We start from the raw sequence: 13815 nt of genomic DNA, 5'->3' as shown, positions 1-13815 counted from the left end.
TTTCACTTAACATGCTGTGTTATTTGTGGATCTTATTAGATTGAGAATGTTTACTTCTACTTCTGGTTTGCTAAGACTTTTTGCCACGAATAGATGTTGGATGTTCTCAGATAGTTTTTCTGTTGGCCTGTGGACTGAAAGGTCCCGGGTTCGATTCCGGTCAAGGGCATGTACCTTGGTTGCAGGCACATCCCCAGTGGCGGGTGTGCAAGAGGCAGCTGATAGATGTTTCTAATTCTCTATACCTCTTTGTAAAAAATCAATAAAATATATATTTTTAAAAAATGACAACAGCCATACAACAGTACCACAATAACCCTCCAATGTGAATGAATTAAAATCATACTTTTTTTTTAATTTGGCAAAAAATATATTTTTGGAGTGCCACAGAAATGTAGTCATTAGTTTGTTTATTCCATGAGATGAAAAGGTTGAAAATTGCTGGAATAGGGCAATGCAGGTAGTTTGCATTTTTCAGTGATTGGTCTGTTTTATCTAAATTTTCAAGTTTATGGGTCTTGGGTTCTCGTGGTTCCTCGCTGTCTGTTGGGCCAGTCACCTGGGCTCTTGCTCTTCTCATTGGGACACATCTGCCCTTTGCATTTGCTTTCTTGAGTTGGAGAACGTCCACTCCCCTGGCCTGTGAACCATCAGTAACACTTGCATCGGACTTGGCTCCCTGGTGGTCCTTGAGGATCACGAAGTCTGGGCATAACAGTGGCCATTTGCACCTGGACTACTTGGTAGTGGTAGTGCTGACCTTCGGCAGAGGCTATTGGGTATTTTGGGGCTTCTTAGCATGGGCGTGTGTGTGTGTGTGTGTGTGTGTGTGTGTGTGTGTGTGTGTGTGTTGGCTTTAGTTCTGTCAGGGAGGAACCTGTTGCTGTAGGGTTCGTACAAGTTCTCCGCCTGCTCAGCCTCATTACAGGTGCACAGCCCAGGTGCTGGTTAGAAAGTTAGTCCTCATGGGCTGAATGAGAAAGCCAGATATTGCTGATGTGTTGGCTGCCTGACCAGCCATTAAGGATGGCCCCAGGGCCTTACATCTTGGTGAGTAACTTTTCCTGGAAACTGATCCACAATGATAAGGGTGCTTGAGATGGAGGTGCCTTGTGGGGACCTGTGAGAAAACAAGTAGCCAGATGATAGCGAGAGGATTTCCTGTTCACAGAATCAACAATACTCGTCAGAGACAGTGCCTTCCTTCCCTCTACTCAGTCACTGAAGGAAGTGGAGGTAGAGGAACCCCACCGCCCTGCTCAGAGCAGAGGGGAGGGAGATGGCGAGAACGCCACGTGGAGACGGGAGTTTCGCTTCCACAAGCCACCGGAAGCTGGAAAAGTCAAGGGAGGCTCTTCCTTGGGAGGCTTCAGGAGGAGCAGGGCCCTGCTGACACCTTGACTTCCGGCCTCCAGAAGTGAGAGAAAATTAATTTCTGTTGTTTTAAGCCACCCAGTTTGTGGTACTTTGTTGGGGCAGCCCCAGGAGACGTACACAGCCCCACTGGGGACGTGAACCTTGCTCCTGAGCGGCATCCATTCACCAGGGGGCGGCCCCTGTCTCTGTTGTGCAGAACTTTCCTTTTTTTTCTTGATTGGTTAAATGGTTTCTTGTTAACCCTTCTTTAACCTTTCCATTCTTTGGTCACAGTGGTCACTTTAAAATCCAGGATGACATTTGTGTTTGACTAGAGCCCGACCTGGCACTGTCGCCTTCGGGGAGACTTAGAGTGCAGCTTTTGCTTTGCTTACCTTCTCTTTTCTATAATCTCACTTATGATGATGTTCAAGTTTTTCTCCAAAGGTTATTTATCTTTAGATTTCAGACTAATTATGTGAAGTCTGAAGATTCAGGCTCAGCAAAGGCTATCTCCGGGCTGGCTAGCTACGCAGGGCCTTTCACCCCACCCATGCCCTCTCTCCAGCCTGGTGTAGGGCAGCTACTCTCCTTGTCTCAAGAGGGCCAGCTGGGCAGTGAAGTGCGGGGTGCGAGGTGCTCTGTGAGGTAATAAGGAGGACAGTAAGCCTCTGGGGGAAGTGGACAGCATGGGGAGCAGCTCTGCCAGGCCATTACTTAGGAGTGGCTGCTTTGTTTTGTAGTATTTTAACCACATCAGTATCGAGGACTCACGGGTCTACGAGTTGACCAGCAAGGCCGGACTGTTGTCTCCCTATCAGATCCTCCACGAGTGCCTTAAAAGGTAGGGTGGGAGTTTGCCGTCCTAAGTCTGGTCGGGGGCTTCTATTTGGGTGCCCAACATCCTTCCTGGCTGTTGATCCTGACTCAAAAAGCAATGCTGAAGCCCGAGAGCCATTGCAAGTGTTCCCTGGGTGCACAGAAGCTCCTGCCTGGCGGTCCCATGGGATCAGGTTGGAGAACCTCACTCTCCAGCTGAGCAGCAGTTCTGGGAAAGGGTTAGCATTGTCTTGAGAGAGCCCTTAACTTTCTGGAAGCAACTGGTTCCTCCTCCTCAGCTGATGTCAGCTGTTGTCTTTGTTTTTTTCTTAGAAACCATGGGATGGGTGATACATCCATCAAGTTTGAAGTGGTTCCTGGTAAAAACCAGAAGAGTGAATATGTCATGGCGTGCGGCAAGCACACAGTGCGCGGCTGGTGTAAGGACCCCATCTCCTCCTCGCCACCCACCATGCTGGCAGATGACTACTGGGGGGTGTTGCCTTGCTGCCACCCCAACCTGTGGTCTCTGGGAGTTTTGAGCTCCTTTGCCTTGGTCCCCAGTCACTGCCCTCCTGTTGCTCCCGAGCTCCAGCTGTGGGAATTGGCTGCCTCCAGTTTTGTCCACCAGCATCTCACGCCAACATCTCAAACACAGTCAGCCTGAGGCTCGACTTTGGTAGTCCTGTCTATGCTGTCTCTGTCTTCTCTCTCGTGGGCTAGGACTGGTCATTCTGGTTAGGCCATGTGGTCCCCTCCTGCCATCTCTGTCCCCTACAGTTCTTGGTCCCTGCGGTCGATGCTGCTCAAACAGCAGCAGAGTCTCCACCCTGCTTTGTTCTGCATTCCTGTGCTGGGTGCGTGCTGCCCCTCTGCCTTCTGGTCTGTGTGCACTACCTGTACTCTTTACCTAATGTGAGTTTTTGAAATGACTGCCTTTTAAAATATAACTTTATTTTAAAAGAAAAGTTTGTGTTACTACTACCCTGTTTCCCCGAAAATAAGACAGTGTCTTATATTAATTTTTTCTCCCAAAGTTGCGCTAGGTCTTATTTTCCGGGGATGTCTTATCTTTCCATGCGCTAGGTCTTATTTTCGGGGAAACACGGTATACACACAAAACCAATGCTGTATAAATTAGAAGGTAGTGCACAGGTTGACCCTGGGAACATTCAGAACCACGTTGAGACATGGTGTGCCTTGTACTCCAGCAGACACCAGTCCCACTGAGAAGTGCTCCTAAGCAGGTGGGTGGAGCCAGGATTCTCTCCTCCAAGCTGGGAAGCCCTTTCTGAAAGTGTGGCCTTCTGGGAAAACCCTCCTCCTCTGCCTCCTCCAAGGAACCTGAGGCCCATGCTTCATGACACCTCACTGCTGCTTGATAGTGTCTGGAAGTGTGGGGTTGTGGAGGGAGGAAGGACTCTTAAGCTGTGTGACGTGATCATGTCCTGACCTAGAGCCTCCGATGGGCTGTTCTGTGAAGTTGATAGGGGTGGGGCCTGGCCTGGAATTTGTGAGGTGCTTGTGCCCAGTGTGCTTGGTGAAGCACTTCTCATCTGCTTCCTGTAGAATGTGCTCTCAGCTCGCGGTGGGTAGGGAGGGCAGATGAGCTCCTTTTAAGGCAAAGTGACTGTTATGGATAGCTGGATGTATGTGACTCCCTCTGCGTATCCTTTCCCTCTTCACAGGTAAAAATAAGAGAGTTGGGAAGCAGTTAGCCTCTCAGAAAATCCTTCAGCTCCTGCACCCACATGTCAAGAACTGGGGGTCTTTACTACGCATGTATGGCCGTGAAAGCAGCAAGATGGTCAAACAGGTAATGGGACCTTTCTCCCAACCTTGGAGCACATGCTTGGGGTCCCACTGTCACAGGGATAGAGTCAAGCAGCTCAGCGCTGGCTATCTTTCTTGGGTTCTCTGCTACCTGTGACTTAGTTGGGGTGGGTCATCCTGCCCAAAGGGCCTGGGCCTGGTGCTGGCAGTTTGGGGAGGAGACTGGAGCAGCGGAAGTGCAGATGGTGAGTGCTGCCAGCCCTGAAACCTTAGTCTAGTGATAGCAGGCCCTATGCTAATTTGAGGCCACACAGTGGCTGAGGGAGAGGGAGCGTACAAGGGCAGTTCTCTTGGCTATGAACAGTTACTGAGCTTTAGTTCAACAGCCTGTGTGTCATTTGTTTTGTTTCTGCTACTTTTGCCAAGATCTTGAGATTTAAACCAATACCTTTAGGTAGATCGCAGATAGTTGGATGACAGATGCTTTGTTGGGTGGAGGGAAGTACTAGGAGGTGAGTGTTTACATATTTAATTTCCCCCTGATGTTTATAGAAACGCTCTAGGTTATCAGCACCCCAGTAAGTAGAGGGATGGCCAGTGTAGAGTTGGGGACTACAGGTGGTGACTCCAAAGATCATAAGGTGGACCCTCAGGCCATCCCTGAAGTGCTCTTGCTCTGGGCATGATAGTAGGCCTGGTGAGGGAGGTGAAGGGTCCTCAACTTGCTTAGAGGAACCTCAGGATATGTGTTTTTCAGAATACAATGCACATGAAACTTACCTTGCCTTTTGTATATGCCTATATTCTGTGTATTCTCTCGGGCTAAGGTTGAAGGAGAGAAAGCCCACTTTGGCCCATGGGCGGGAACCTTTCCTAAACTGGAGGGCGAGGGGTCAAGCCTGGGAACAGCCCAGCATGCGGCTTTTGGAAGACAGGAGGGGTCTGGCACCCCAGATACAGTAGTTGTCCTGAGAGACGGAGGGCCCTAGGACAGTTAGATCTTGCACTGAAAATCTAGGGCATGCAGAGAGCTCAGTGGCTGGGGCTGATGGCCTCCCAGCCTAGGTACCACTTCAGTCAGAGTGTTCTGGGCACAGCAAGTCTGGCTGACTGCTGTGTCTAAGGCAGTGTCTAGCTTCTTTGGGTCTGGACAGGGGTAGAAACAGCTGGGTACCAGGGTGCTTTTGTCCCAGAGCAGGTTGTGGCTTTCTGTCCACTGAGAATGGGGCAGTGGGGAGCAGCACAGTGTTCGCTACACAGGTTGAGGGTAGGGCAGCTGGTGTGGGGTCCAGGGCAGCCCTGAGATGGAGGCACTGTGCTCCCCAGGAGACCTCAGACAAGAGTGTGATTGAGCTGCAGCAGTATGCCAAGAAGAACAAGCCGAATCTGCACATCCTGAGCAAGCTGCAGGAGGAAATGAAGAGGCTTGCCGAGGAGAGGGTGAGCATAGGCCATGGCTCCCCATCCCCGTGCCCCAAGGCAGGGGATGGTACCAAGCTGCCACACACGATGGCAACTGCAGTTGGGGGGTGGGGCGCAGTGGAAGCTGTCCCATAGGAACCCATCACTGGCAGTGCCCAGGCACCTGGAAAGCCATCCAGATTAGATTTGCTTTTCCCTTGAGCTTCAGCATTCATGATACTTATGCTAAATCCCTATTTTATATAATTAAGTTAGAGAGCTGGCATCCCTGGCTTGATAGAGGTTGTGAAGGGCCCAGCCTCTTTTCACTGACTCCAGAGCTGGCTGTTTTGAGGGTAGGGAGAGTGCACTGGCCAGCCCTCTGCCCCCTCCCCATACTCAGGGTCCTGGTGGGTGACAGACTGCCATCCTGGGCCTCTTCCTCTTGGAGTCGTTAGCAGTTCTGAGGAAGGAGTGTGTTTCACAGAACCCATGCAGTTTCTAAAGCCTCCCAGTCAGGCGGCCTCTGGGCTCAGATCTTTTCAGCTGTGGTGTCAGCCTGGGCCTGTAGAAACCCTGAGGTGTCTGTTGTCTTTGTGCTCCTTTTGGATCCAGGGGATGCCTCACTGTTGCCCTCAGGTAGGAATGAGAGACCCACTAGGGGCATATCCCTGGTGGCTGTCACTTCCTTGGCTCTTCATTTTTGACTGTCCTGATACCCAGGGAAGGAATTATGGACTCCTTCCATAATTTCGTGCAAGTACATAGATGGCGTCCAGGGTTATCCTCCCATCCAGGCCCCTGACCGGCCCACACCTCAGGTCTTTATCTTTCCAGCCTGAGATTGCAGAGCACAGGTGCCCTCCCGCTCCAGAGACTGCCTGGCACCAGTCTGTTGGGCTCACCCCCCACCCACCCATCTCCCTCTGGAACCTTTTGCCTAAAGCATCCCTGACCTTCATTGTTTTTCTAGGAGGAGACGCGAAAGAAGCCCAAGATGTCTATCGTGGCATCTGCTCAGCCTGGTGGCGAGCCTCTATGCACTGTGGACGTGTGAGGAGATGGTGGACCAGGCACGGGGGCTGCCAGCTCTATTGCCAGGAAGACCACACACTGCTCACTCTGCAGCCTCTCATCTCCAGTCTAAGTTCCTCCCCTCAGCCACATGTCTGAGGCTGGGGCCAGAGGGGTGGGGCTCTGGTGTACGGGGACAGCCAGGGCCACATTCTACTATTCCGTTTCTTTGTGGGCCACCCACAGGTCTGAGTGGACGTGTTCAAGCATCAGCTCATCCTGCCTGTGCAGGTGGAAGCTGAGCTTGGAGATGACCTATGCTTTTACAGGTTTGCTGCAGACTGGTTTTACAAATATTTTCATGAATTTTAGTATGTAACATGCACTGACAAGAAATGATGGATGACAGATGAAATGACAAGTGATGGCCGAGTGCTATGGCGCCCTGTGCCTAGGGCTCCTGCAGGCACTGCAGGGACCTGGTCAGAAGGCGCATGCTGGCACACCATCCCCCTTTTCTGCCTCCTGTGTTTTTCCTTTTTTTCTTAAAATGTTTTAACAGGAAGTATTTCAGACCTTTTTGGTTGAAAATGAACAGTTTTAGTATCAGAGCTATTTTTCAGAGATTACCGGTAAATCAAGGTCATTATTTTTCAGCCAGTGTGTTTCTGCCTGGCTGTTCCCAAGCCCTGAGCTGGGTTGTGATCCATTTTTCCGTCTTTTAAAAAATTAAATATTTTTTATTGATTTGAGACAGAGAAAAACAATCAATTTGTTCTACTAATTTATGCATTCACTGGTTGATTCATGAATGTGCCCTCACCAGGGATCAAACCCACAAACTTGGCATATCATATCAGGATGATGCTCTGACAAACGGAGCTATCCACCCGGCCAGGGCCTTCTGAGTAAGTCTTAATGCCCTCAAAACTCACCACCTTAGATAACTAGGTTGGTTGCCTTCACTGGCCTTTGGCAACTTTTTACTAAAGATTTTTGCACAGTCAAATCCCTCTGTCCCCCCTTCAGTTTTTAAAGCTTTTATGATATTTTAGCATTTGGAGAGAAACTTTTACAGTGTGTAGAAGATAGGTTTGGAATCATGTATGTAGCAGATATAAACAATTAATGAATTTTAGCACGTGGGTTTATTTAAGAAGAGGGAACAAGGACCTTTAGTGCAATCCATTCTTGATCATAAACTGGCACTCCTCTCCAGATTTCGTGCAAGTACATGGATGGCAGCTTCACTGGATTTCCAAGGCAGCCGCCCTGTTAACCAGCTCACTCCTCTGACCAGCAGCCTGTGCTCTACAGGAGGCCCCTGTGGACAGGTGCGGGGTTAGATGTGACCCTGCCCTGAGTCCCAGGGGGTGTGAGGGGCCCTGCTTGTCCCCACATGTAAGGTAGTGGTGGTTAGCCATTGGTTTCCTGTTCCAGCACCTCTTCAGGTTGCCACACTCATGGTGCACTGCCAGATACAGGAGCCCTGCACTGGGTTGCATTGTTACGTTCTTTGGGTGTGCCTGTCCACCACATCCCCTGTGGATGGTGTTCGTTTCCAGGAAGACAATTGGTGGTGTCTGCTTCCGGGAAGACAATGTTGGCCTTGTAGGCCACCCAGTGTATTCCTCCCTCAACACCCATGTGACCAAGGTTAGCTTCTGTGTTGACCTTTATAAAACGGAATCCTCAATCAAGTTGCTGTAATTATATTCTTGCTTCTGTCTTGCTTGTGTCTGCAGCAATGAATAACTGACTGTGATGGTTTGCCCTTAAAGCAGCCAGATGCGCCATTATGAACCAAAGCTTTGTGCACATGTTCCTAGAAGTGGGTGGGTCTCTGAGGCCCCACATCCTTTCTCAACCCATGTGCGGTGTGTGTTGTGTGCCCAGCTGTGCTGTGGGGGTAGAGGGCAAGGAGAGCCTCTGCTGATGCCATCTCTGTGCATCATACACTTCCTAGATGGTGGTTGGGCCGTGGCTGTAACAGTGAGCCTGGATTGTTTGGACACATAAAACAAAACTGTCCAGAAGGTTCTGACTGGTGTTTTTTTCTAGCTGTGGGAGACTAGGGGTCTTGTGGACCTCAGTTTGCCAGAACCTCTCTGGAGCAATCCCCAGCGAGCCTAGGGCATTAACCTGGACACAGCTGCTCCCCATGGTAGCTGAGCAGCATCCAGCCCAGCTTCTTTCCTCAGGCTCACTTGGAGGTGGAACAAAATTGAGGGTCCTCCCTTTGGGGCAGGGGAAGGAGGCAGGGGTTAGACAGGCAAGGCCAGCCCCCTGCCCTGTGCTCTCCAGGCCCCCCCACACTTGGCCTTTGTGAAATTTGAATCTGCTTTTCAATAAGCATAAAACACCAAGCCCTGCTGTACAGAGGGGCTGGGAGAACTGCCCCAACACAGCTGGGTCTGTTGGCTGTATGCAGGGCTGGCAGGATGCTGGCAGAGCCAGAGGCTCAGGCTTAGACTTCTCCCCAACATGCCTTCTTACCTCTGTCCCTTTGCACTGCAGTGAGGGGGCAGAACCCCTGTCTGCAAAAGCTTTGGGTTCTCATCACAGAAACATCAGTAGTTCAGCAGTTGTTTATTCTGGCCCTTTTCCAAAAAGAGTGAGGGTGTACCTGTGTGCAGGGTGCAGGAGCCTATAACCCACAGTAATGGGAAAGGCCCCGGGCAGGACAGCTGGGTCTGTGTCCTGTTGGGAGCACTACCTCCGTGCTTTGGGTGAGGCAAGGATTTGAGGGGTCACTTGGTCTGCCCCTGTGATACCAATGAGACCTGTTCTGGAAAGGCTGATTTCCATTGCTCCAGGGCCTAGGAAGAAGGGGAGGACTCAGATTCCTGCTGGGTGTCATCTTGGGGCCCAGATAAGTGCTGAGCTGGTGGGTCCTTGGGCTCCAGGGTCTCTGTGCCATTGGGGTGCTCCACCCTCTCAAATAAGATGAGCATCTCGCAGTGCGGGGTCTGCGGGAACAGGTCCACAGCCACGGCTTTGACCGGCCGGAAGGGAGTCCCTTTCACTCGATTAGATGGGGCTCTGCAGAGGCTGTGGTGGGAAGGGAGTGGTCCTGGTTAGGCTCATGGCTGGGCTCCTGTAGGAGCCACGGGGCTGGGTGCTGGCCCCCTTGCACCCCAAGCCCCCACCTTAACTCACTCTACAAAGTTGCCCATGGCCGCCCGGGGGTTGCAGGAGACATACAGGAGCCGCTTGAGGTTCTCAGCTCTGCGGATGGCCAGGATCACTTTGGAATCTGAGGAGGTAGATGCCTTAAGGGAAGGTCCCCACCTCAAAAAAGGGGTAGCTCAATAGATGTGGACCTCAGGCCTGAGGCTGCACAGCCTGGGGTTCCACCCAGATTCACTGTCCTCCATTCCCTGAACCACCCTCAAATGGAGTTACTCACGCAGGCCGGCGCGGGGTGGGTCCAGGATGGCAACCAGCTGCTGGGAGGCCAGTTTGCTCACCAGGGCAGGCACCAGGTCCTCGGCCCTCCCACAGTGGAACTCGACATTGCTCAACTCTGCAGATGGCACAGCAAGCCTGTTGGGATCCAGGATGCTCTGCCACACTGGATCCGCTGAGCTGCCTGGTGTCCTGAAGCTTCTGACCAGAGGTGTCTTAGGAAAAGCTCACCCTCCTTCCCTATCAGGCAGCCCCAGGCATTGTGGGTGCACACTAGGGATCCTGTTGTGCCTTCTGCAGTCTCTGTCATGTGTCTCCCCCCACCCCCCCAGCCATGTAATGGATTCTAGATGTGGTGTTGAGGTATATAGCCGTGGGGACTGCCCACTGGCTCTCACCATTGTTGTTGGCATTCACCCGGGCGTCCTCCACAGCTTCCTGGCACAGCTCAATCCCCACAACTCTCTTTACCTTCTGAATCAAGGAGAGGGTACAGGCTGAGGGTGCCCCCCCCCTCCCTCTCCCCCCCCCACCCCTGGGGCTTGGGGTGGAGAGTAGCGGGGGGCATTGGGAGAAGAGGATTTGGGACAGGCTGGGGGGGTCACAAAGTGGTGGTAGCAGGAGGGCTGGGTGAGGAGAGGGCATCCTCAGCTGGGGTGGGATGGAAGGCTCACCCGGGCCAGGGCCAGGCCGATGGTGCCAGTGCCACAGCACACGTCCAGCACTGTGCTCTCCATATCCAGCTGGGCCCAGTCCTGGATGACTGTGTAGAGGACCTCAGCTGCTGGGGTGTTCACCTGGAGGGTGGGCCAGCACAACCCCGGATGTCAAAGCAGCCCCACTGCCCAAGTTTGCCTCCCCCCTGCAGCGCCCCACCAAGTTGCCTGCATTCTCCAGGGAACCCCCCTCTCTGAGACCTGTGGCCAGTCCCTGGCTCATCTTTTTTCTAGGTCTGATCCCACCCCTTCCCACCTCTAATTGTGGAAGCACCCAGAGCTAGTGGTCCAGCTGCCCTCCATCTACAAGATGCTGGGCTTCCTCACTCAGGGCCCTGATTCTAAAAGCAAGTTGGTGCTGACCCCCGACATCCCTAACTCAGGAACTTCTGAGTGATGGATGTGTGGGACCTCCCCATCGTCAGACACAGAAGACTCCAGAACTCTCACCAGCGCCCTGGCACCACCCAGCTCCCACTCCCTACATGTGGCTCCAGCAGGCTTATCACAAAGGTCCAGTTAGTGAAACTTACTACATCGCAGCTCTTGTGGCTCCCCTGCCTGAATGCTCTCTCCCAAACTTCTGCAGGCTAACACTTGTCACCTACGCTAGCCCATTAGCCCAATTGTGTCCTGGTAGCACATTGGGCCTCCCTCCGTGTGTCTTTATGATCCCCAGGGCACTCGTCTACCTGGAAGAAGGCATGAGGGGAAATCTGGAAGGTCAACCCCAGCAGATCTTCATGGATGTACTGGTCCCCAGCTATGTGCTCCAGGGGCAGGCCCTCTTGGCTGGGAGTCTTTCTGTGGGTGGTGAGGTCGGTCGGTGTTGCCAGCCCACGAAAGGATTCATCCCTCCCTCCCATCCAGGCTCCTCACCGCTGACCCTCCTTCACGAAGTAGAGGCAGGTCACCCCGCTGGCCTTGCCCGGCCCCTCTGTGAAGTGCTGCGCTAAGGAGGCCTTCAGCCCTGCCAGCTCCTCAGGGCTCAGTTTCTGGAGGAAACGGTAGAAAAGGCCCCGTGAGGCTGTGTTGCATGCTACCCACTCCGGCCGGAACACTTTCACCCAGCAGGGCCCCCTAGCCCGAGACCTGAGGATGGAAGTAGGCAATGGCCATGGCTTGGCCGCGGCGGCTGGTGCGCACGGTCAGCTGCTTCCAGTGGCCCGAGTACGTCTCCGGGTCGTATGCCGAGTACGGAGTAGACCTGCAGGAGCGATAAGCAGCCCTGAGTCCCCAACATCTCCTTTAGCCACACTCACCAGGCCACCAAAGCCATAGGACCCTCACCCCCGCCTTTCCCCAGCAGGACTCGGGCTCTCTGCTATAAGACAACATCCGGGAACCTTCTCCCTGCTGCAAGCCCTCACCGGATAAACTCTTGAAAGGCCTTCACCACCCGCTTGGTGGCCTCGGGGATGTGCACGGTGTCGAAGGGGGCCGCCACAGCACACGTCCCGCCCTTGTACTTTCCCAGCCGGCAGCCGACAGTGTTGTCCTCCCCGTCCACTCCGACGCCCACCAGGAACTCACACTTGTTTCGATACTCGGTCTGTGCAAGGTGAGCAGAGGGAGGCAGAGAGACACAGGGGACCTTACCCTGACAGCCCACCACTTGTTCATGGAGAGAACCACAGTGAGAGGGAGAGGGCAATGTGTGAGAAGCCTCCCCCCCCCCCCACCCCCCCCGGGTGTGGCAATCCAGGAGACAAGGCCGACAACAGCTAGCAGCCTAGTGACCAACATGAGTAGTAAATGCAAAGCAAGAGGGATGGGTGAGGACAGTTTTCTTTAGGAGCAAGGGGTAGAGGTGTGTGGGCGGGACCTGCTGGGGCGATGGTCTGACCCCCTCCAGCGGGCAGCAGGCTTTGTTGTGCTTGTGCCTCTGTGAGAGCAGCCAGGGCAGCAGGGCACGGTTGGTGGTCCCAATTTCCCTGCAGAGTGAGGTGGGACCAGGGTTAGACTCAGCCCGCTGCCCCCATACCATCTCCAACTACTCTCCAAACACCTAGGTGCCTAGGACCCTCATTTCCCCCACTGGAACACAGGGGTCTTACTGGCCAGCTCCCCAAGAGTCTGGGCAGATGCCAAGCAGGGCTGTACAGAGCTCCGGTGTCAAGGGGGTGGCTGTGTTCACTCACTTGGCAAGCTTCTGCAGCACCTGCTCACACTCCAGCCGCTTCCTGTCCAGCTGCTCAGCATAGGGCACCGTCCAAAGAGGGGTCACTACATCGGCCACACACGTGGCTGGAGGCTCACCCTCATCCTCACGCTGCCTCTTCCTGGCCATGGGATCGGCCTTGGGCCTGGCCATGCGCACGCTGAGAGGGCGGCCCTTCCAGAGGGCGCCGTGCAGCACACGCAAGGCCTTGTCCCGCTCGGCGGCACAGCGGAATGTCACAAAAGCGCAGGGAGGTTGGCCGAAGAGCTTGGTCTTATGGGGCTGCAGGCCAAAGCGGCCCAGAAAGCGTCGGACGTCGCTGAAACTGGCATGGCGCGGCACGTTCTGCAGCTCCAACTTGAAGATCTCCGAAGTGAACAAATCGTCCCTGATGTAGCTGTAGAGCCCTGGCTGAGGGCCTGACTGTGCAGCTGTTCCAGCTCCTTCCTCCTCCTCCTTCTCCTCCTCCTCTTGGGGGACTGGGGCTGCAGAGATGCCCAGGGCAGCGCTGCTGTCCTGGCTGCAGCCATCGACTGGCCCAGGGCCCTGTGAGGAGACAGGCATGGGCTGGGATGAGGGATGGACTCCGGGTCCTGAACGTCCAGGCTTCATCGCCTCACATCTAGACCTCCATTTAGTGCTTCCTACACCCGGCCCCACCCTTTCTATCATCCTCACCCTCCAATCCCTTCTCTCCCATCTCACACCCCCATCCCCAGTGGTTTCCCACCGTGCCCCCATCTCCATCTCCTTCCATGACGTCCGCCACCGCCGGCCCGCGTCTCTAGCCGGGATCTCCCTTCACTTGTCAGTCATCGTCCGGTCCGTCCTGATGCCTGGATTGAGGGGCCGTCTCCACCGCCTCCCTGGGCCCGGCGCACGGGAAGCTCGCAGAGCGCGGGGTTGGGCACCCTGAGGCCGCCTCTCAGCTCCGACCCGCGGGAGGGACTCGAACCCTCGGGGCTCAGGCCCCGGTCTCGGGAATGGGGTGCACCGCCCGCCGGCCAGGGGCTCGCGCCAGTGGATCGCCTCGCCAGCCGCTGTGCAGTCGGCTAGCGCATGCAGACTAGGCGGTGCGCCTCCATCATCCTGGCTTCCGGCGACGTCATCGCCGCGCGCCGGCACCGACTCCAGCACCTGGCTCCCGCATTCTCGAGCCCCGAGACC

The 13815-nt window shown here is 54.2% G+C and overlaps 2 protein-coding genes across 12 annotated transcripts in view; one reads left to right on the top strand and one right to left on the bottom strand.

Moving 5' to 3' along the window:
- Positions 1-8078, top strand: part of DGCR8 (DGCR8 microprocessor complex subunit) — a 24124-nt gene extending 16046 nt beyond the window's left edge. For all 6 annotated transcript variants that reach the window (XM_045585488.1, XM_036449655.2, XM_036449652.2 and 3 more), the window contains 5 exons: positions 2100-2200; positions 2509-2615; positions 3864-3991; positions 5275-5388; positions 6323-8078. In XM_045585488.1, coding sequence (XP_045441444.1) covers positions 2100-2200; positions 2509-2615; positions 3864-3991; positions 5275-5388; positions 6323-6406 — 534 coding nt within the window. In that variant the 3' untranslated portion in view covers positions 6407-8078. The remainder of the gene's footprint in view (positions 1-2099; positions 2201-2508; positions 2616-3863; positions 3992-5274; positions 5389-6322) is intronic.
- Positions 7493-13815, bottom strand: TRMT2A (tRNA methyltransferase 2 homolog A). 6 transcript variants are annotated; one of them, XM_036449659.2, is made up of 12 exons: positions 13379-13815; positions 12629-13194; positions 12313-12421; positions 11858-12039; positions 11580-11694; positions 11367-11482; positions 11180-11291; positions 10446-10568; positions 10170-10245; positions 9773-9889; positions 9523-9619; positions 8938-9414 (listed from the first exon to the last, which is right to left on the bottom strand). In XM_036449659.2, exons 1-12 carry the CDS (start codon positions 13403-13405, stop codon positions 9183-9185), a joined length of 1872 nt encoding a protein of 623 aa, XP_036305552.1. In that variant the 5' UTR covers positions 13406-13815; the 3' UTR covers positions 8938-9182. The 6 variants fall into 6 exon arrangements, 5 of the variants coding, with proteins under 5 accessions (XP_036305553.1, XP_036305552.1, XP_036305550.1 ...); XM_036449660.2 differs by lacking the exons at positions 8938-9414; positions 13379-13815 and adding an exon at positions 7493-7687 and having other exon boundaries at positions 12629-13369; XM_036449657.2 differs by lacking the exon at positions 13379-13815 and having other exon boundaries at positions 12629-13368.

Source organism: Pipistrellus kuhlii, unplaced genomic scaffold (assembly GCF_014108245.1).
Source record: "Pipistrellus kuhlii isolate mPipKuh1 unplaced genomic scaffold, mPipKuh1.p scaffold_m20_p_20, whole genome shotgun sequence".
NCBI classification, from domain to species: Eukaryota; Metazoa; Chordata; class Mammalia; order Chiroptera; family Vespertilionidae; genus Pipistrellus; species Pipistrellus kuhlii.
Note: the sequence above shows the minus strand (reverse complement) of the source record. Positions and strands in the feature narration are given on the sequence as shown.

Coding starts and splice junctions, on each gene's coding strand:
- TRMT2A (XM_036449657.2), bottom strand. CDS start 13,320: ATGATAGAAAGGGTGGGGCCGGGTGTAGGAAGCACTAAATGGAGGTCT. Junction 12,040..12,312: donor TCAGACCATCGCCCCAGCAG/GTCCCGCCCACA, acceptor CACCTTGCACAG/ACCGAGTATCGAAACAAGTG. Junction 9,890..10,169: donor GGTGAATGCCAACAACAATG/GTGAGAGCCAGT, acceptor TGCCATCTGCAG/AGTTGAGCAATGTCGAGTTC.